This window comes from Gilbertella persicaria (genome assembly GCF_025201335.1).
Source record: "Gilbertella persicaria strain CBS 190.32 chromosome Unknown B0P05scaffold_8, whole genome shotgun sequence".
NCBI classification, from domain to species: domain Eukaryota; kingdom Fungi; phylum Mucoromycota; class Mucoromycetes; order Mucorales; family Choanephoraceae; genus Gilbertella; species Gilbertella persicaria.
The window spans coordinates 180,326-200,806 of NW_026251969.1; the positions used below are offsets into that span (position 1 = coordinate 180,326).

Genomic DNA, 20,481 nt, shown 5'->3' on the forward strand with positions numbered 1-20,481 from the left:
CTACGTTGTATTAAACAACAGCATTTTCTTATGTGTCCTTTCTCTCAAATCAATGACAAAACGTACTCTCTGATTTCCAAAATAAAGCCGGAATTACTGTAATTTAAATAACAGGCCAAAGGAGAATGCGTAATATGCATAGCTAAGTGTTACGTTGTGCTTCAAACAGTTTACAGGGGACAGAATCGTCATTTATCAGAGAACTTATCATCCTTTTTGCATTTTGTTTACTATAGCAAGTGATTTTTGACTGAATGATTGACAGCATACAGCTTTATCAATAAATATTTTATATTCCTTTATGGTCATATTAAATAAGAAAAAAAAATGTCTGTGACGCATTTCAGTATCACCAGAGATACACAAAGGACAAAAAAAGTTTCATCCTTCATTTAGTTTCAAGTTTCGTGCGATCAGAAAAAAGGTATAAATTAAACTTGCATTTTATTTTCTTTACTCCTTTCTTTCTCTCTCTTTCTTTCTTAAATATTATTGAATGGCTATTCGTACTTCTATTCCTCCTCTTCAATTACAGCCTTTGTTGTTTACACCAGAAGGATCAGTGCCTTGTAGTCCAACACTCTCCCCTGCTGTTGTAACACATACAAATGCAACCACTCGTCATCTTCATACAAACGATTTAAATGCTGTGGATTGCATTGAATTAACCAAATTACTACAGAATGTCGTTGCCTCCAAGAACCGCAGAAGACCTGTTCAACAAAATGCTTCTACTTCTACATTCAACAGCACTTCTTCTGCAAGCTCAACAACCTCTTCAAATCCCGCTTTACCATCTCAGTTTGTATTCAAGAAACCATTGTACAATCAGCACTATCATCAAACACATTTCCATCATCATACCCCTCCTTCTCCACCACATACCATTACACCTACACCTACACACCACTCACAAGACCAACGTCAAAAAGATCTCTTTTTAGCCTGGTCAGATCTACGAAGATTTTTTGCTCAACAACCACTTTCCGATGACGACCAAAGATTTGCAAATCAATTTAAACAAAATATCTCTGGTCGATATGGTCAATGGGGTAAGTTTGCGCTATTTATTTGATAAATGTCTCCTAACTAAAATAATTGCCTCAAATTTTTTAGGTCGATATATTGGCAAAGGAGCTGGTGGATCTGTTCGCTTAATTAAACAGCATAACAAAACATTAGCCGTAAAGCAATTCCGCCCTAAATTCCCTCATGAATCCGAAAAAGACTATGTAAAGAAAGTTACTGCTGAATTCTGCATTGGCTCTACATTACAGCACCCAAATATCATTCAGACATTAGATCTTGTACAAGAAGATGGCAATCACTTTTATGAAATTATGGAGTATGCGCCCAACGACTTGTTTAATGTGGTCATGAGCGGCATGATGTCGCGAGAAGAAATTGCATGTTGTTGGCGTCAATTACTGAATGGCGTAGAATACCTGCATTCAATGGGCATCGCTCACCGAGACCTCAAGTTAGATAACCTAGTCCTTGATCATATGGGAATTCTCAAAATCATTGATTTCGGTTGTTCAACTGTATTCAAATACCCTTTTGAGAATGCCATTACCATGACAAAAGGTAAACTATTTTATTTATTTATATATGTAATCTGACATACTCGATAGGTGTTTTCGGCTCAGACCCGTATATTGCCCCAGAACAATATGTGCAGCCTGTGTACGACCCTCGATTATCAGATGTATGGTCATGCGGTATTATTTTTGTCTGCATGACAATTAGACGTTTCCCTTGGCGACTACCGCGCAACTCTGATCCTGCCTTCCGTGCGTTTTCTACCAATTGCAATCAACAAAAGTTTCGCCTGCTTAAACTTCTGCCACGTGAATCTAGATCCGTTATGACAAGTATTTTGGAGATAGATCCTTCTCGTCGCTGGTCTTTACAGGCTATTCTCAAGGATGATTGGGTCAAGAACATTGATGTTTGCACAGTGCATGAGCCTGGAACTCGTCATATTCACCATGTTTCTAGTCTAGATACCACTGTTCAACAGACAAGAGGCAATTTAGTGGCCATGACCCCTGAACCTCCAGGCGTAGTAGCAGAAAAAGAAAAAAGAAAACGTCAATTACAGCAACCTCAAAAATCAACTTAAATTATACCATTTCGATCAAGACTAATAGATGCATACATACACGCATTCCCAATAAATCTTTTTCGTTTCTTACTCCTTTTACATTCATTTCTCTTTCTTTTCTATTCGATGGCTACCATTGAGACAGCCTATTATGTACCTACGTTTCTAGGATTATCTACCACATTCGGTATTTCATGTGCAGTCTCTGCCGTCTGTATTATAGCATTCGAAATATGTAAACGACTGGATTCAATGAAATGTCTCTTTTCACCAAGGACGCAGTTACGAGTGTATGTTCTACAATCAATCACTAGTTACTGACTTTTCACAGAAACCCTGTAGCTTCACAACCCAATCGACTATTTGCTTGGATCACGTCTGTCTTTGATCTAAAAGAAAAGGACTTTATCAACAAAGTCGGATTAGATGCAACAATGCATGTACGTTTTTTACGTATGGTGGTTCATTTCTTGATGGTCCAATCCCTCATGATATGTCCCGTCTTACTCTCATTACACTGGACGGGTTCCGTCTCCTTTGATAGTTCAGACCTGGCTACTGAATTCACCACATTTGCCAAGAATGAAAGCAGTCCCAGCCTATTCAATAACACAAATATAGATCATTTCCGAAGCAATTCAACACTTTATTATCTTTCCATTGCCAACATACCCAATCAAAGCCCACTTGTCTGGGTTCATGTGGCGTTTATTTATGAGGTGGTTTTGTGTTGGTTATGGCTCTTGTTTGTAAATCATATTCACCATATTGATCTGCTGCAGCAACAAGACCGAGGATCTTTGCTACATGAACGATCCGTGCTGATCACCCGTGTCCCACATATCTTACGTAATCAAGCTGCTCTTAAGCAACATTTTGAACGTGCACACGTGGGTACTGTGGAATGTATCACCTTAGTGTCAAACACCGTTATTCAATTGGTGGAGTCTATACTCAGTAAACGACTAAAGCGTATTCATGCACTAGAGACCTTGTTGATCCGAATGGCCAAAGATCAAGACAAAATAGACTGGCAGGACTGGTTAAGGCGTATACAGAAACGTGAAGCATTTCACGAACAGTCGCAACAAGTGTGTCTATTACTGGAAGAGATTCAGGATATGGATAAAGAAGTTATAAGGCTAAGGGATCAGAATCGATCTCCTGAATACTATATGCCTACAGGAGCTGCTTTTGTTACATTCAGGTAAGTGTGTATACATAGTGTTTGTACTAAACATGGTTAGATCGGCTCATTCAGCACAGATCTGTGCACAGATAGTCACCTCTTGGAAGCCAGGCATTATGGTGATTCGGATAGCACCCGAACCTAGAGATGTCTTGTGGCGAAGTTTATTAAGGAGAGGAAGAAAGAGCCAAATGATGGGCATTATTCGACAATGGGTAGTTTTTGCTGCTGTTTGGTAAAAAAAAAAAAAAAAAGCAATGTACAAACACTTTAACTTAGTTTGTGATAGGTCCTTGACTATTTTTTGGCTCTTCCCTATTACATTTATTTTAGGCCTCACATCAATACAGTCCTTATCACAGCATTTTTCATTTCTAAGATATTTTCTTGCATCTTCATTGGTCGTCAGATCATTTGTACAAAACATACTACCCACCTTATTGGTAACATTATTTATGAGTCTTTTACCTTGGATTCTTTTAGGTAAACTACTGTTATTGCATAAGAAGATACTTATTTGTTTATATAGAAATATCAAAGCAGCAGGATTTTGTATCCTATTCTGAACTAGAAGATACAGTTCTCGGGCGATATTATCACTTTGCTATCTTTAATGTCTTGATTGTTTTTTTACTCGGTACTACCTTTCTTACCACCATGTTGGACGTATTATACGAACCAACAATGTTGATACAACTGCTTGCTAATGCACTGCCTCAAGGTGCTAATTTCTTTCTCAACTATATCCTATTTAATTCATCTACACACGCTATGGAACTTGTACAACTTGGTTCTCAACTCTTTGGTCACTTGTTACTCACGCTACCTTTCATTTCTCGCACTCCGCGTATGCGTATGCTACACACAAAGCCATGGTCTTTTCCTTTCTATTATTATTATCCTAATCATATCCTTGTCTTGGTGATCACGCTCACATACTCAGTCATACAGCCACTCATTCTAATATTTGCCCTGATCTATTATAGTTTTGCACTCGCCGTCTATCGTCACCAATACATGTATTGCTATCTACGACGGTACGAAACACATGGATCACGACATTATCGTCGAGTAACACGATACACTTCAGATGGACTTCTGATTTTTCAACTGACCATGGTGGGTTTGTTGTATCTTAAAGGTGTCTTGGCAGCAGCCACAACATTGTTGCCTTTGATTATCTTTACTGTCTGGTTTAAAGTGAAACTGAACAGGTTATTTCAAAGACGAACCAAACACCCTTATGTAGGTCGATTTCAATCCACTACCACCAGCCATCATTTACGTATCTATGAACAACAACTCCAGACAAATGGTTGCTGGCTATGGCATCAACTAGACGATATTTGGAAATTCTCTTATATTGGCGCATGGTGGGCATCAGGTCGTTATGCTCAACACAGTAGTGATAATTTATCCACAGTTCATTTAGCGACTTTGGAACAAGTGCGTGCGTCCACGTACCAACCCGACTGTACTACAACAGAAACCAAAAAAGACATCAGCGTGGATTTGTCTGATCTCCCAGAACAATGTCAGGATTTACAGGCCTATCCAGATGATTCCAAATCGGTGCATGAAACATATGAACATCCAGCACTTGTCACGCCTTTGATTTCGGAGCTCATCTTGCCACTCTATCCAAACCTTCATTTTTGGAATCTAGAGGAGTGCGTACATGTACCATTGGATACAATCCAAGCTATTTTCTGTGAATAACACAAATAAAGAATCCTCTATTATCATGTGTTGAGAAGGGTATAGTAGCATATAAATATAGGGTTGTACAGGCTTAAAATAAGGTATCCAAAATAGTCAAATCATCATCAAGGTACAGACATATGATTGGGTGCGTAAAAATACGTTCAAACTTCCGCCACTTGGCCTAATACACGCAGCCCCCTCCTCCGTCTTTTTTAATCCGAGTTTTTTTTAGTTTTCCTTTTTTTCTTCTTTTCTTATTGTTTTATTATTGTTATCATGGAAAAGGTCAAAGAGGTAAGTTGTTTGGTGTTATCTGTATGATATGCTTACAAAAGCGCGTTTATATCAGAAACTCGCTTCCCTTCGTGCTCAAGCTGAACAAGCTACTGCCCTTGCTGAAGAATATGAAGCTAAAATCAAGCAACTTGAACTCGAACATACTTCCAAGGACCATGAACTTTTATCTCTTCAAATCCGTGCAAAGAACTTGGAAGAACAATTAGACAAGACTGAAGAAAAGTTACATCAAACTTCTGCTAGGTAAAATCTACAAAAGGGAGAGAATAAGCATGATTACTTATCATTGTATTTAGTTATAATGAAGCTGATCTAAAGGCTGAGGAAGCTGAACGTAAGGTCCAAACGCTTGAACAAGAGTTAGCTGATAAGGAGCAATTAAATGAAGAACTCCAAGAAAAGTATAAGAGCATTAAATCCGAGTTGGATGAATTGTCTCGCCAATTTGAAGAATTGTAAATTTAGTAATAAAAATAAAATAGTAAGAGACTTTGTTCATACAACGTTATCTACACCAGTACCGCCAAGTGCCCTTGAACTTGCATAGGGTTGGTTCTTGATAGCAGCAATCACTATAAACTAGTAAATACATCTAATGAAACACGAGTCTGGTTACCATAAGAAAGAAAAGTGAGTAATAACGTAACAGCAGGCACAACAAGGACAGTGGTATTGATCAAAGTAGACAAGAACATGACAATAGAGAAACTAGTCCATATAAGCATTACACAATCTTAAATAAAACGGCTTACATGATGTAGACTGCACCACGGAAATAAGCATTCTCAAATCCAGCAATAAATGCATCACTAATGAATGGAAACAATAAGTTCCCCCCCTATCATATTTCGAATTGACTTACAATCTTGGACTGGTAGGACAAAATTTCGTACAAAGTGGAACTTCTATAAAAAACAAGACAAAGGCTATCACCCTATTCTAATTGTAAATATAGAAGAACAATGACTTGAATCTCTTACCAGCCTACAATGGCAAAAATAGGATTACTGGTCAAAGTAACTACACCCAGAGCAACTAATACTAATGAAAAAAAAATAAATGCATGGAAATTGATAGACATACTCTACAAATAATAGAAATTACACCAAGCCTATTACACAAAACAATAAGTATTATTTTACAATACAATTGAAATATACCATTGAGCATAAAGTGAAAAGTTACGTGACTTAAACTCGTCTAAAAGACCCATTTTTTAAAAATAAGAAAAAAGAAAAAAAAGAGAGAAGGCAAATCTGATCCAATCAAAAAGGAAAATGAATAGGGAATATTGACGTCGACGTCAGCTGGTATGTTTTTTTTTCTTTTTTTTTTTCTTTATTATTTCCTTTTCACTCTTTATTCTATAATATCATTATGAGCGTTGCAGGCTCAACTTCCTCACAAGGGACCCACTCACGCTCTCCTTCAAGATCACGCTCACCACCTTATAGTGACGGAAGATATCCTAACAATACACGATATCGTTATGACTACAACTACAGACCTATTCGAAGTGGCATGTCAGCAGCATTGGATGACTATAGAGACATGCGCGAAAGAGAAAGAGATCGAGATAGAGATAGACCCATGGGTCTAAGAGACGACAGATATGCACCGCGTGGTCGCGAAAGGTAAAATTTATGAACCACAATCTATATTCATTCTTTTACGTACAGAGACGACAGATATACGCCTTATTATCGAGACGAACATTATGCTTCGTCATCATCTTCCTCTAATATGCCTCGAGATTATCCTAAAATGCCAGGCAATTTGCTTCGTCGTGATGGTAAACATTCTAACCATAGCAACGCTATTTACACTCATCTATTTTAGATAAACTACCTAATTCCTCTAGTTCAAGTAGTATAAAAGACCTCAAGGACGATACAACCAAACCACCCTCTACATCCACCAGTGCCGATCCACCGCCTAATGCTTACCCTTCCAGCAGGTACATGGACTGGCGTGAACGAGAACGAGACCGAGACCGAGAAAGAAGATACCGAGATGATGATCGCCGTAGAGATTATGACAGACGTCGAGACGGGTAAACTATTCAATACTTTACATCAATTAACTAAATCGTTTTAGTTATATGCGTTATGAGTCTTCTTCCTATGGATCAATGAATTATCAAATGCCTCCATTTGGTGATTCTTACAGACCAGATAGAGACATGCCACCTTCACCTAGTGTACCATATTATGAAAGAGACCGTTTAGATGACCGCGATTTCTATCGAAGAAGTAATGGAGCTAGTAATGATTATGATAGATATAGAACAACGCCTGGTAATAATCCTACGCGACATGTAAGCCGACCTAGTTGGAGTTCAAATAAAGAGCGTATGTTGGACCGTGATCGACCTGAGAGAATAGACATCCGTAGTGGAAGAACTTCGCCTATTAAAGAACGTTCAGAGACAAAACCAGAAGAGAAAAAAGAAGAAACAGAGTCAGAATGTAAGATTTTAATTCATTTCTTTCGTCTTTTAATTTTTTTTCTTTCACAGCTAAACCAACAATCGAACAACAAAAACCAGAACCAATGGAAATAGATACAACAACAACAACAACAACAACATCATCAACAATTCAACAAGAGCAGGACTCACATGAACTAGAAGAAGGAGAGACACAAGACAATAAACCAGCCATTAATATGACACAAGAACAAATTGTAGAACGCATTGACGACATTGAAAACCAAATTACCATGTACGAAGAAATGCTTGAATTAGCTACAAAGAGAGAGTCTAAAAAAGAAAAAGAAAAAGAACAAGAACAAGAACAAGAGGAAGAAGACGAAGACATGGACATGGAAGCAAATAAAGAAGAAGCCAAAAAACAAGCTCTACAGGCTATGGAAAATGAACCTTCTGCTGACATGGTGAATTTTGCTGATACATCTGTTGTGCGAAAACGACCTCAATTGCTGATTAATCAACTACGCTCTAAAAATGATCAAACAGACGATGCATTATACGAGAAAATCTTGCAAGATAATCGTAAAATAGCTCAAAAGAATGCTTGTATGGCAGATGGTCTATGGCAAGGAAAGAAAGAAACAGAGGAGAGTTGGTTAGATCAAGAAAACTGGTCAAAGCCTCTTTATGCTTCTATTCAAGATTATCCTTGTGTTCAAGACAACATTGCCCAGTTTGAAAAGTTACGTATCAGTGTAGCTCATTCACTTTCTCTTCAGAAAACAGCACTTAAGAAGAAAGAACGATTTCTCAAGAATGAATACAAAAGACTACATGAACAATGGACACGCAAAAACTTGGCTTTGGACATGAGACGTGATGAAGAGCGTAAAGTATCTGATCGATACAATAGCTATCGCTCTTCTAGTCGACAACAACGTGAAAGACCTGAAGAATATGTGGACAATGTCATCTTCATTAGTGGTGCCCCCGATGCTTTACGTTTTAAGAATGACGGTGCTTCTACACCCTATGGCCTTTACACATCAGATGCTGCTCGTTCAGAAGCCGAACTGCTAGAAATCATTCAATCCTTGGAAACAGCAGAAATGAGAAACCCTGAATCTCGAGCTAAAAAGACAACAGCCACTATTCCACCTATGATTCTTGATGAGCGAGAACGTATGCGTACATTTGACGATCGTAGTGGACTGGTCAAGGACCCATTGAGCTATTATCACACAGGCCCTGATACAGGTGATGTTTGGAATCAACAAGAAGTCACTACCTTTATGGAATCGTACATGATGTATCCCAAACAATTTGAACGTATTGCCATGGCTGTAGGAACCAAAACAGCATGTCAATGTGTCTTATTCTATTATCGCAAGAAAAAGAAGATTGATTTTAAAGCATTAATGAAAAAGGGGCGAAGAGGCAAAGCCACTAAGCATCGTGATCGTATTGCAGCTGCTATTCGTGCAGTGACCGGCGATTCTGTCAGTCCACGTAAAGCCAAGAGTAAGGGGTCTGCTTTGATGGCAGATATTGGTGAAGCTCAAGTTTCTAGAAAGGCAAAAGAAAAAGATGCTGCAGAACGCAAGAGCAGAGAATTGCGTGATCTTGAACAAGCCAATGCGTATTGGGATGGTGTGGCAGAGCGCAAAAAGACAAAACGGCCCTCGTCTGTAGCTCCTTCAGGTCCTACCAGTAGTGCTTCTGATGATACAGAAATGATGCTTCAACAAATACAGCCTGAAAGACGTCGTACAAATTCAGCAGGTGTTAACCTACAGCGTCGCAAAGGACGATCGCCTCGTGAGCCTGTCATTGCTGAAGCTGTGCTACCTACTGAATCCACAAAACGTTACACAGAAGAAACAATGGATACTGAGGAAGAGATGGATGAAAAGCAATCCATTGCAAGCACCAAATGGTCCGAACGAGAAAAAGAAATGGCTATTGAAGCATTTAAACAACATGGTCGTGACTTTGTAAAAGTAGCTGGTTTGGTCAAAACAAAGACAGAAGAACAATGTCGTAATTTTTATCATAACTTTAAGCGTAAATTTGGCCCTAATGCTTTCCATGAAGAAGAGACAGCTCAGCCGATCCTTTCTCCTCAAGATATCGGTACACTGAGTGGTCGAGCCGATTTGAAAGCCGAAGAAGAAGATGCAGCTGCCGCTCTGGTAGACATGTTTCAAATGGGTGCCAATACACCTAATGAAGCACCCAAGAACCTTGCCTTGCCACCTTCTTCAGCAAGAATTGATGAGTTTGTAACCATTCCACCTTCTCCTGTCACTACGCCTGGTATTGCAGGTCCCTCCTCTCCCTTCAATCAGCAAAAACGCCGTCGTGTGAAATCAGCATCCAGTCGAGCCGAAAGTGTTGAAGACACGACAACAGAATGGGCAAGCGATTCAGACTACAGTAATCCTCGCTCAGGAGGTCGTAAACTAGGCCGTACTAGTACTTTGGCAGAGCCTAACAAGCGTCCTACTTATTCTTCATATTGGTCTGTTTCTGAGCGTAATGACTTTCAACGTTATTTAGCCATGTATGGCTGTGATTGGGACAAGGTAGCAAATGCAATGAAGTCAAAGACAGTGATTCAAGTACGTAATTTTTATGCTAACAATGAAGAAAAAATGCAATTAAAAGAATTGGTGGATCGTCATCGCCAACAACAACAACAATCAACAGAGCCCGCAAGGCCACCACCTGCTTTTGAGAAATCACATTTTCAAGCACTTCAAAGTTTCCCCTTTCCTGCTCCAATGACTGAACAACCAAGCTCAACTTCTTCAAAGACAGTACTATTAATTCCGCCATCGCCTTCTACTTCTTATCCCGTCTCACAATCTGGTTACTATGCTTCTACACCACCACCACCACCACCACCACCATCATCATCGTCCTCTTCTACAGAAGTATATAATAATCGAAATTTTGCTACTTCACGGTCTTCTGTGCCACCACCAACAACCAAGCCATCACAACCACCAGCAGTGACAAAAGTAGCTGACTTGTTAAACAATGATGATCCTGCAGAACCCAATCAAAATAGCTGGGAAACTTGGTTTGGAAGTTGAATTGTATTATTATTTTTTTTTAATAAATTAAGGTTAGCAGTAATGTTCAAAGAAGAGGAGTAAATTAAACAACAAAAAAAGACATTTTCTTCCCTCCCCCCTCCCCCTTGTTTTCTCCTTATTCAGAAACATAAAATAAAAATAAAAAAGGGGGAGAAGAGTAAAGATTACAATCATCTCTCTTTTTTCTTTTCTTTAACTATGGATATTAAAACACCTTCATCATATGGTACACCTCATTTTTCTCGCTTAAAATCATTCTTTTCAGGAAACAAAGGCAACCATGCATCTCCTTATGCTTCTTCACTCACAAGTACAGTTGTTGGGTTTACTATACCGAATGATTTTGGTGATTTAAAGCATGAAAAAAGCCTTAAGAGCAACAGTTGGTTTTCATCGACCATTTCTACAGCCACCACAATTAAACAACACAAGCATCAAAAGAGTGGCGCCAGTAGCTTCGTCAGTAGCTACAGTATTCAGAACAATAAATTATCACCGCCACCACCTTCCTGCTCTAATTATACATTGAACCAGTGTCTTTCCAACAAGAACCTTCACCGCCGTTCTTACGCAGCGAACAGTGTGAAAAAAAGGCAATTAGAAGTAGGGCCCAGTAGTTTTACAAAGATCCGTATGCTCGGCAAAGGAGATGTAGGCCGTGTCTATCTCGTCAAACAGAAGGGCACGGATCGCACGATGGCCATGAAAGTGCTGTCAAAAAAGGAAATGTTGAGAAGGAACAAAGTCAAACGAGTGCTAGCAGAACAAGAGATCTTATCCAGCGCCAATCATCCATTCATTGTCACGCTCTATCATTCGTTTCAAAGTCAAGACCATCTTTATTTTGTCATGGAATATTGTTTGGGTGGAGAGTTCTTTCGAGCATTGCAATTAAGGCCCGGTAAATGTTTACCTGAAGAAGGTGCTAAATTCTATGCTGCTGAGGTTATTGCTGCTTTGGAGTATCTTCATCTGCATGGCTTTATTTATCGAGACCTTAAGCCAGAAAGTAAAGACAAAAAAAAAAGGAGTGTTTAGATTTAATTTAACTTTATTGTAGATATATTGTTGCATTCAAGTGGACATTTAATGCTAACAGACTTTGATCTCAGTAAACAATCGCTTCCTCCCTGTCCACCTGCCATTGTCAAGTCAAATTCACCCCATATTGTAAGTATGAATAAGCTACTGCTTTTTCTCATAATTTGTTAGCCACCTTCCATTGATACCCGCATCTGTATTGCACAATTAAGAACAAACAGTTTCGTTGGCACAGAAGAATACATTGCACCTGAAGTTATTCGAGGCTGTGGGCATACAAGCGCAGTTGATTGGTGGACTTTAGGTGTTTTAGTGTATGAAATGTTGGTAAGATTTTCTCCTGACATATGTATATGTAGTACATTAACCTCCTCTTCATAGTATGGTACAACACCATTTAAGGGGTCAAATCGTAATGAAACTTTTTCTAGCATCATTCGATCCGAAGTGTGCGTTCCTCCTCCTCATAAAAAAAGACCGCAGGCGGTTTCAAATGTATGTAAATCTTTTATTCGTCGGCTGTTAGAGAAACAAGAAAGCAAGCGATTGGGATCAAAATCAGGCGCTTCAGAAGTCAAACAACATCCATTTTTCAAATCTATCAAATTTGGTTTGTTAAGACACATGACGCCGCCTATTGTGCCTGGTACTTCTCCACAACCACAACAGTATTATGGCGTACCAAGAGGTCCTCGTAGCGAAAGCTTAGATTTGGATTTAGAAGATGAACTTGATGTTCATGATTCTCAAGACCCTTTCTCCGAGTTTAATTCAGGTAAATAATTAAAAAAAAAAAAAAAAAAAAAAAAAAACGTCAAATGCTAACACATTTAAAGTAACTTTGTATCACGAAGGAGATTCTGATGCAGAAACGATTGTTTTAACAAGTGACGAAGAATAATGTGTATCATATATTTATGACTGGTATCATCGTTTTATTTTACATAAAAACCTTGACTTTCTTGAATAGCAGTAAGTAACATCTTTTCTAGTTTTTCTTTTGTATGGTATTTGTAGAGTGTGAGTTGATTAAAGCATGTGTGTGCTGAGGGAAGTCGATCACTATCGCCATTGTTACCACAGATAATCTTAAGGTGCAATTGGGTCGCTCCTGTCGCTGGGATACGATCGCTTCCAGTGACAAACATGAGTAATTTGCGTTGAATTTCAGGCTGCATATTCTTCATGATGCTCCAAAAATTACTATTCATCAGAATGAGTATATGGAATTTTTTTTAAAAAAAAATAGTAAGTTGCTAGCTTACACAACAGTCTCTTCGTTTTCGTCAAAACCAATATATTCTGTTTGACCTCTAAGATCATCAATGGCTAAAGGCTCATCGCTACCTCGGACAAGCAATTCAATTTCTTCAGGTCGAAATAAAGACAACGCATTACCACCACACACATAATAAAATCCACGCTTAAAGGCACCAAACTGTCGCTCGACACTTTTGTTCAAGATAAAATCAACATAGAGAGATACAAAATCTTGCCTATTCTGCTGATCAACCATCACTTGTTCTCCATTGGCTATCAGAGGCACACAATGACGTTGTCCAAAGGCTTCTGTTTCGGCTACAAATGATCGACAAAACACATCTTCTACATCGCCCTCAAACGCCAAGAGTTGCTCAAATCCTTTTGCCAGGGCAGGTCGAAATGATCTCAAATCATGTAATCCAGTGGGCAAATTCAACAGCTTTTTGTAACAAGCTGTAGGTAAATGTACATCCAGAATGGTGGAATTGTAGATAGCTAATCCAAGTACAACACCCACCAAAAAGAACTGGTCTTCATTTTCAAAACTAACAGGATTAAACCAGCATAAATTCGAGTCTTCGTCGTAGGTAAACATGCCATACTGAGGATCGAATAAAGAACGTACGAGCAATAAGAACCATTCCTTACGCAAACCACCTGCATCTACACCATCTTCGCCTATAAATTCAAGTCGTAATGATTTCTTCAAATCCACTTCATTTTGTGCCAATTGTCGAAGTGAGTCTTCAATTAAATTGTCCCGAGAAACACGCAAAATAAGGTAAGGGTTGGAAGCCTTTTGATGAAATAGCATGTTAAAAAACGCTTCTCTCCATTTAGTTTCCATCTGTTGTTTTGCGTCTGATTCGACAATCTTCATTTTGGAGCCCATGCTGATCAAAAATGGGTACTGACAGAATGCAAATTTGCCTGATTTTGATTGCCATGATTCAAAATCGCCCATTAAATCAATGTAATCAGCCATTGTGTTATAAAAGTCAGAAATAGGCACTTTGTTGGCTCGATTGTTAGCAGCAACTAGACAAAAAAAAAGTTGATCAGTCTGTGTGATCAAGCAAATTACTTACATAATAAAGCCATGACTCGAGATGCACTGTTGATTTTCCAATCTGATTCATAAGCAGTGGGCAAGCTAAGCTGACTTCGCCTTGCTCTTGATATTCGATGATTAAGAAATGCATGGATCAAATCGATCTTGAGTCTAAACTCTTTGACTGGATAACTACACAATGCTCATCATTAAGGATAGTTGACAAGCATAATATCTTACTTTGCAAACCAATTTACTAGAGCAAGATGGCATTCATTATTGAGGCAACTAAGGAGACCGAATACTCGCTTCAGTAAATTGTGATGATATTTTGTTTCTGCAGGAAAATTGTGCTGCGCTAATAGAGGGTTTTCTAAGATAATCAAGAGAAATCGAATATCAATCATTCTTCGTAATGGTACTGCTGGTCTTTTTAATAGTCTATCAATGGCTGACATCATGGCTCGAATGACATTGACAGGCTAAAATACACAAATAAATAAGTCTATAGACCATAGGTGATTCATACCAAGTTTAAAATGATTCTATAGGCGTCTCTAGTGTCATTCATATCAACTCCACTATCCTCTAATGTTGTTTCTTGACCCTATAGATCGTATTAGGACATAACAGACATATAGTAGGATTTACGTTAGAGAAACTATGGTTTAAGCAAACCCAACTTGCAAATACAGTCTCCACCATTTTTTCAATGGGTTCATATATCTTTTCTCTTTCTTTATCGTCCATAGGTACATTTTTAACTCGTCTTTTTCTTTCTTTTTGTTTACATTCATTCACTGACTTTTTGAGTGATTTTAATGTAAGTGGCTGGTTAGCAAGTTGCTGTCGGACATGTGGTTTAAGGTCGTTGATGGTATCGCAAACAGGGCAACGAAATCGAGATACATGATGAGGGTATTTTAACTCGCTATAGATATGAATATCAAATCTTCATCTTTTTTTCTCTCCTATTTACCTATCGCAACAGAAACATGTTCCAGTAACAGACTACAAAAAGCGTAAGACAAACGCAATCGGGCAAACAACTTACAATAGATTCTGTTTGTCGAACATCTTGAACATCATCTACTGAAAGTTTTTGTAGTTGTTGTAAAGAGTACTGGGTCACTGAACTCTTGTTTTTGAAGGAAGACTGAAAAGCACCTTCTGTGTCTGTCATAATAGATAGAATAATGATAAAAAAAAAACTAAAAGAAGGAAGAGGAGTGTTAAAGAGCTCTCCCTTTTAAGGAAAAAATAGAATCGCAATATTTTAGATCACTTTGTAGATGTGCTAATATAAATAAAAAAAGCTTGTATCTCAATGCCTATATTAAAAGAAGATAGTTAGAGGAAGGAAAAGGAGGTAACTGTCCGTGCGTGATTAGAGAAAGGAAGGAAGGTGACACACAAGTTAAATCTGTAACCTCAACTTACATAATGTATCTGTGGTGTTCATCGACTATTTGAAAGGGATAACTCTGTAGAGTTTGAGCTATATATATCTTTGCTTACAGACTAAAAGAGTAATAATGCTTTGAGCAATATAAAAAAGCTGTCAAATACTATACAAACTCATTTGTTTGTTTGTTTTTAAGAGATGTTAAGTTTTATTGTTTGTGAGTTTATATGGGAAATAAAGCTATAGGGCTTTGTACAGCTTTATCGAAAAATAGCCATCTTTTTTTTTCTTGTTATTCATTAAACAACTTCTTCAAGCCATTACTTTGAAGGACAAAACCAGATAAAGTATAGTTTCGAATTTATTGTCAATTTCATTTCGTTTATATTGAAGTAGCCTTTTATACTACTTGTTTGCCAGGAACAAGCCATGTCACTCAAGCTATCTGAAAATTTCTAACAAAAATAACATCTTTTGTTGATCCTAATTAAAGCACGAACAGCTTCAATCGTTGCAAGGTACATAAAATGCATTCTCTGAACTTATTTCTTGTTCAAAGCCAAATGAATACTAGATGACACTTGATTCCCTCAAATGGCTATAAATGCCTAGCGATTTGTAAGATAGCTTACATTTTTTAGTTCAACATTTCTATTTGGTTAGTCTTGCTTTTATCCTTTCTTCATTACTATGTATACATGCCATAAGCACTTGATGAATTTCGACTCTAGACAGTAAATTGATAGACAAAAAAAAAGCTCTGTGGTGCTTCTTTAAAGAAGCAAAACAACGAATACAGAGTAATTTGATAGTAAAGAGATGAGTTTTATTGTTCTTTATGCAAAAGTATTGATAGTTGTACACTTTATAAATAATATTCCAATAATAGAAGTTATTCAAAACTATTTATTACAGCATAATAAAGTCAAATAATATTTTCATTTTCTTAGTTGTTATCATCATCTCCAGTTACCCGGAAAGGGATATGTTGGCCCTTTATCTACACCAACGACTGCGAACAGTCTCCACCATCCCTACCCTCCCCTTTCTAGGCAAAAGGATCAGATCCGAGCTTACATTCACATCTAACTAGTATAATGTCAATGGGCCCGGAAGAAGTTAATTTGAATTATTTTTTAGAAACAACCCCTTTTTATAGTTTTTTGAATGGGACTGTTTTTATCATATGAAAGTACTCTATACACTTCTTTATGGAATGACTGTTTTTATTTTGCATGAATAGTTTTTTGGACTGCTATCGCCATTCATTATGTCATACTATGAATATATTTTATTTCGTTTATCAGCATGAAAAAGAAAAATCAAGTGAATACAAAAGTATCATAGAACTGATCTGTTTTGATCTCAGACTTTTTGATACTCTTGCATCGAATACCAAAAGTCAAAACATCAGTGTTATCAATCTTCGTGTCATAAACATCTTGGCTAATTGTCAAAAGCTCCTTGTCGTTGGTGCATTGATAATACTCTTCGCTCTCCTGCGTGCAGAGTTTTACATAGAAATAGTCGGTGTATTCTGCTTCGTGCACGGAAGCAAAGATAAAGATATCTAAAGAAGTATCTTCTATATACAAATCAAAATGGTTCTCAAAGAAGAACTCTTGACCATCTTTATCCGACAGGTTACAATTAGCCATTTTCAAACTCTTCAAAGAAGGAAGACACACAAACAATTGATACAGCAAAAGAAAATAACAAACGCCTCCGTTAAACTCTAATTCTTCAACAGAACTATCGGTTATTCCATGGAGATCATAATTGAGGAGGTTCGTATGGCTTAATGGCAGTCTATATAGCTTAAGCTAATTGATCAAGATATTGTTCAGGTAGGCTCCATGTACCAAATAGTGATAGTCAGGATCGTCATATACAAAATCATGAATATCTGTTTGACAGTCAATGACCAAATCAACAACTAGTTTTCCTGATAATTTAAGGAAATCTAACCATTCAAATGTGCGATTTCCAATGTTTGATGTGATTTCTAAATCAAAATCATCTTTACGGCGACTGAACTTTATATGATTCGTTGATGAGCCAGTAAAATTACGTTCAAATGCAAAATTAATAGTGAGCCAGCGAGCAGGAAAATAACAACTGAAGAAGCGTACGATATCAAGCATATTTTCAGCATATATATCTTCAATCGAAAACTCCTTCATACACAATAGGTATAAATAGAAATGTAAAAAAATAAAAAGATTAAGCACCAGTTTATGCTGCATTGCAAATTGCTTGAAGGTATTTCCAAAGGAATTGTTGGGATCCAGGTACTTGAAATTGGGAAATGTGTTCATAACACAAAGAAAAGTGTCGTTTGTGCAAACTATCGTTTCCAGATCCAGTCGAGTCAAATTGTTCATTTGTTTGAGATTGTTAACACTTGGTTCATCTTCGCTATATCACGGGAAATCAGCATATGGAGGTAGAATCAAGTTTAGCTTTTTTAATTGAGTAAATGAGCGTAGCCTGTCAATGAATTCTATCAAAGAAGTGTCTGTACGCTTTACTATTTTCAGTCTTTCCAGTTGTGTAAATCCTTCTAGTCTACTCATCATCATGTCAAACTGATCAGCGCATAAGGGCTCGCCAAAGTAAGATAGTCCGTCGCTTATCAAAGTTTGCTTAATTTTATCACGCATATCCAGTATTGCACGATTGTAACCCTCGATCTCTGTTTCCTTGGGAGAGAAAAAGTCTTGAGGTTGGCGCCTTCCATCATAAAATATCTAGCTATAACAACAGTATAACACGAAAATATACAGCTATAACAAGTTGTTATAGCAATTAAGACTTTTGATTGGACAGTTATTAGCTGCTTGACTTGATATTTTATTGGCTATAACAACTTGTTATAGCCAATAGGAGTCTGAAGTATCTATAACAACTTGTTATAGTCTGTAAAATATCAAGTTGAGCGGCTATAAACTGGCCAATCAAAAGCCTTGCTTGCTATAACAAGTTGTTATAGCAAACTCAGGCTCCTATTGGCTATAACAACTTGTTATAGTCTGTAAAATATCAAGTTGAGCGGCTATAAACTGGCCAATCAAAAGCCTTGCTTGCTATAACAAGTTGTTATAGCAAACTCAGGCTCCTATTGGCTATAACAACTTGTTATAGTCTGTAAAATATCAAGTTGAGCGGCTATAAACTGGCCAATCAAAAGTCTTGCTTGCTATAACAACTTGTTATAGCAAAAAGTACGGCTTTTCATTGGCTGTTTGAAGTTCAATTCGTACATCATTCAAGGTCGAAATAAATTTCTCTCAAGCATGTATTGAGACCTTCGAACATAGAACATTAAACATAAATTGCTGTGATCTTCTTAGTTTTATTCGATAAATATGTGTAAGTAAAATATATAGGTCCAGATTAAAATCAAGTATAAATATGCGAAAGTAATGTTATTTGTTCTTTGATCTTTGAAAGCGAGCGTGGGCGGGATAGGGTGGGAAATTTATATTTACTGTTCTATGTTCTCTTGTCTAAAGTTACATTCAAGATCGAAATAAATTTCTCTCAAGAATGTATTAAGACCTTCAAACATAGAACAATAAACATAAATTGCTGCTCCAGCGTAAGAAACACCAAAAACCTTCAGTAGCATCGAAAAACTCCTGGTTTTCTTCATCATTGTTAGAGCCTTCATCAAGCTGAACCATTGGTAGATCTGTTCCCAGTACTTGGTTGGTAAAATCCACTGTCGATAAGTGTTCCCGCCGGTAATGATTCTGAAATGTCTTTGAATCAACCCAGTTTCCCAGCGTCTGTATATCGTCAAGAGATATTCCTTGTTTTAACGCAATAGAGGATGCTGTTGTGAGATGAAGAGGGAATAGATATAAAATAAGAGAAAGGGTAAGAACACAGAGAAAGTCCATTAGAACTTGTATAGGTTTTTTATTTCTCCAAGAAATGTCATCTTTCAATTGCTATAAAATGTCGAGGTTTTTATACTTTTTCTTCTCGGCCAAAGTGTTGTTTTGGGGTTAGCTTCTTGACTACGGATTGATTTGTCAGATCAGGAGCAATTAAGAGAAATGCCTTTAGGGGAAGTTGTCAGCTCAGTCAATAGTACATGATCTGACTTGAACTTGAATAAACTATTACATATTTGTCAAATGCCAATGCTAATGTATTTATCAGCTCTAACTGTCACTTTATGAGTGCCATTAATAATAACAGAGTCACTAGGTTCATAATCTTTGACTATGAGGATGATGTAGTACTTCTAGTAGAATGAGTGAATGTCAGTGACTATAGATCCATTGCAATTGCCATAGATGTGATCTGGTCTTTTGCCATGATCATCATTTATTGATCTATGCATATGAATTTATATATGTTCACAAAAAACATATTGATGGTGCTTGAGCATTTTGTCTTCCCTTTCTTGATCATAACTCATTCTGGCATATGCTTCAGGCATGGTGGCGGGTGGTTGATGATTGACTCCTTGGATGGCAGGATATCTTTCAATCAATTGCTTATGTTGGTTGTCAGACATTCCTGGACCAATAGTTGCGACAATTCTCGAGAAGGACTCCAATCATGATGGGGTTGTGTCTCAAAAGAATGTACTTGTTGTTGGGTGTTGAAAAGTGGGTGTTGAAAAGTGGGTCTTCTGCTTCTATGTCTTGTTCCTGTTGGCTTTGTTATTACTGTTGTTGATTCTGGAGTTCTTGATTTTGCATGATTTGCTCAATCATTGCTTGTTGTGCAGCCATTTGCTGTTGTAAGGCTGCTAAAATATCACTGTTTGGTACTGCCATTTGAATATAATAATGATGTTTCGGAATTTACTATGAAAAGCGAGCGATAAAAAGAAGATCAAAGAACAAATAACATTACTTTCACATATTTATACT

The 20,481-nt window shown here is 37.5% G+C and overlaps 9 protein-coding genes across 9 annotated transcripts; 4 read left to right on the forward strand and 5 right to left on the reverse strand.

Annotated features, from left to right (window-relative positions):
* Positions 1-463: 463 nt before the first annotated feature.
* B0P05DRAFT_530659 (kinase-like domain-containing protein) lies at positions 464-2,199 on the forward strand. The gene is made up of 3 exons (XM_051576887.1): positions 464-1,052; positions 1,117-1,587; positions 1,635-2,199. Exons 1-3 carry the CDS (start codon positions 497-499, stop codon positions 2,123-2,125), a joined length of 1,518 nt encoding a protein of 505 aa, XP_051437525.1. The 5' UTR covers positions 464-496; the 3' UTR covers positions 2,126-2,199.
* Positions 2,200-3,228: 1,029 nt separating this feature from the next.
* B0P05DRAFT_577814 (uncharacterized protein) lies at positions 3,229-5,756 on the forward strand (the record flags this gene model as incomplete). The annotated part of the gene is made up of 8 exons (XM_051581812.1): positions 3,229-3,314; positions 3,355-3,531; positions 3,586-3,779; positions 3,826-4,541; positions 4,605-4,698; positions 4,783-5,007; positions 5,336-5,540; positions 5,594-5,756. The coding sequence occupies 8 exons, from the start codon at positions 3,229-3,231 to the stop codon at positions 5,754-5,756; spliced, it is 1,860 nt and encodes a 619-aa protein (XP_051437526.1).
* Positions 5,757-5,789: 33 nt separating this feature from the next.
* On the reverse strand, positions 5,790-6,549 carry B0P05DRAFT_530670 (uncharacterized protein). The gene is made up of 6 exons (XM_051576888.1): positions 6,458-6,549; positions 6,386-6,408; positions 6,278-6,338; positions 6,160-6,231; positions 6,050-6,106; positions 5,790-6,005 (listed from the first exon to the last, which is right to left on the reverse strand). Exons 1-6 carry the CDS (start codon positions 6,508-6,510, stop codon positions 5,870-5,872), a joined length of 402 nt encoding a protein of 133 aa, XP_051437527.1. The 5' UTR covers positions 6,511-6,549; the 3' UTR covers positions 5,790-5,869.
* A 125-nt stretch (positions 6,550-6,674) lies between these two features.
* On the forward strand, positions 6,675-10,826 carry B0P05DRAFT_584621 (uncharacterized protein; the record flags this gene model as incomplete). The annotated part of the gene is made up of 5 exons (XM_051582369.1): positions 6,675-6,931; positions 6,977-7,089; positions 7,137-7,350; positions 7,395-7,765; positions 7,816-10,826. 5 exons carry the CDS (start codon positions 6,675-6,677, stop codon positions 10,824-10,826), a joined length of 3,966 nt encoding a protein of 1,321 aa, XP_051437528.1.
* Positions 10,827-11,027: 201 nt separating this feature from the next.
* Positions 11,028-12,771, forward strand: B0P05DRAFT_584622 (kinase-like domain-containing protein; the record flags this gene model as incomplete). The annotated part of the gene is made up of 5 exons (XM_051582370.1): positions 11,028-11,838; positions 11,890-11,999; positions 12,042-12,197; positions 12,252-12,645; positions 12,707-12,771. 5 exons carry the CDS (start codon positions 11,028-11,030, stop codon positions 12,769-12,771), a joined length of 1,536 nt encoding a protein of 511 aa, XP_051437529.1.
* Positions 12,772-12,797: 26 nt separating this feature from the next.
* On the reverse strand, positions 12,798-15,550 carry B0P05DRAFT_635143 (uncharacterized protein). The gene is made up of 8 exons (XM_051583577.1): positions 15,239-15,550; positions 15,164-15,195; positions 14,836-15,115; positions 14,714-14,791; positions 14,425-14,666; positions 14,222-14,376; positions 13,136-14,171; positions 12,798-13,073 (listed from the first exon to the last, which is right to left on the reverse strand). Exons 1-8 carry the CDS (start codon positions 15,365-15,367, stop codon positions 12,806-12,808), a joined length of 2,220 nt encoding a protein of 739 aa, XP_051437530.1. The 5' UTR covers positions 15,368-15,550; the 3' UTR covers positions 12,798-12,805.
* Positions 15,551-16,831: 1,281 nt separating this feature from the next.
* On the reverse strand, positions 16,832-18,321 carry B0P05DRAFT_530678 (uncharacterized protein). The gene is made up of 2 exons (XM_051576889.1): positions 17,437-18,321; positions 16,832-17,376 (listed from the first exon to the last, which is right to left on the reverse strand). The coding sequence occupies exons 1-2, from the start codon at positions 17,971-17,973 to the stop codon at positions 16,912-16,914; spliced, it is 1,002 nt and encodes a 333-aa protein (XP_051437531.1). The 5' UTR covers positions 17,974-18,321; the 3' UTR covers positions 16,832-16,911.
* A 790-nt stretch (positions 18,322-19,111) lies between these two features.
* Positions 19,112-19,630, reverse strand: B0P05DRAFT_530680 (uncharacterized protein). The gene has a single exon (XM_051576890.1). It carries the CDS (start codon positions 19,492-19,494, stop codon positions 19,153-19,155), a length of 342 nt encoding a protein of 113 aa, XP_051437532.1. The 5' UTR covers positions 19,495-19,630; the 3' UTR covers positions 19,112-19,152.
* Positions 19,631-20,092: 462 nt separating this feature from the next.
* On the reverse strand, positions 20,093-20,385 carry B0P05DRAFT_584626 (uncharacterized protein; the record flags this gene model as incomplete). Its single annotated transcript, XM_051582371.1, has 2 exons — positions 20,093-20,234; positions 20,276-20,385. The coding sequence occupies 2 exons, from the start codon at positions 20,383-20,385 to the stop codon at positions 20,093-20,095; spliced, it is 252 nt and encodes an 83-aa protein (XP_051437533.1).
* Between the last annotated feature and the right edge of the window lie 96 nt (positions 20,386-20,481).

Excerpts from the sequence above, each read along its gene's own strand:
- B0P05DRAFT_530659 (XM_051576887.1), top strand. The coding sequence starts at position 497 with ATGGCTATTCGTACTTCTATTCCTCCTCTTCAATTACAGCCTTTGTTG. Across the intron at positions 1,053-1,116 it reads TGGTCGATATGGTCAATGGG|GTCGATATATTGGCAAAGGA; the intron begins GTAAGTTTGCGC and ends CAAATTTTTTAG. Across the intron at positions 1,588-1,634 it reads TGCCATTACCATGACAAAAG|GTGTTTTCGGCTCAGACCCG; the intron begins GTAAACTATTTT and ends CATACTCGATAG.
- B0P05DRAFT_530670 (XM_051576888.1), bottom strand. The coding sequence starts at position 6,510 with ATGGGTCTTTTAGACGAGTTTAAGTCACGTAACTTTTCACTTTATGCT. Across the intron at positions 6,409-6,457 it reads TTTTCACTTTATGCTCAATG|GCTTGGTGTAATTTCTATTA; the intron begins GTATATTTCAAT and ends TTTGTGTAATAG. Across the intron at positions 6,339-6,385 it reads TGGTGTAATTTCTATTATTT|TATTAGTTGCTCTGGGTGTA; the intron begins GTAGAGTATGTC and ends TTTTTTCATTAG.
- B0P05DRAFT_635143 (XM_051583577.1), bottom strand. The coding sequence starts at position 15,367 with ATGACAGACACAGAAGGTGCTTTTCAGTCTTCCTTCAAAAACAAGAGT. Across the intron at positions 15,196-15,238 it reads TTCGACAAACAGAATCTATT|TCTGTTACTGGAACATGTTT; the intron begins GTAAGTTGTTTG and ends CGCTTTTTGTAG. Across the intron at positions 15,116-15,163 it reads ACATGTTTCTGTTGCGATAG|CGAGTTAAAATACCCTCATC; the intron begins GTAAATAGGAGA and ends TCATATCTATAG.
- B0P05DRAFT_530678 (XM_051576889.1), bottom strand. The coding sequence starts at position 17,973 with ATGAACAATTTGACTCGACTGGATCTGGAAACGATAGTTTGCACAAAC. Across the intron at positions 17,377-17,436 it reads ATTTGGTACATGGAGCCTAC|CTCCTCAATTATGATCTCCA; the intron begins CTGAACAATATC and ends AGCCATACGAAC.
- B0P05DRAFT_530680 (XM_051576890.1), bottom strand. The coding sequence starts at position 19,494 with ATGGACTTTCTCTGTGTTCTTACCCTTTCTCTTATTTTATATCTATTC.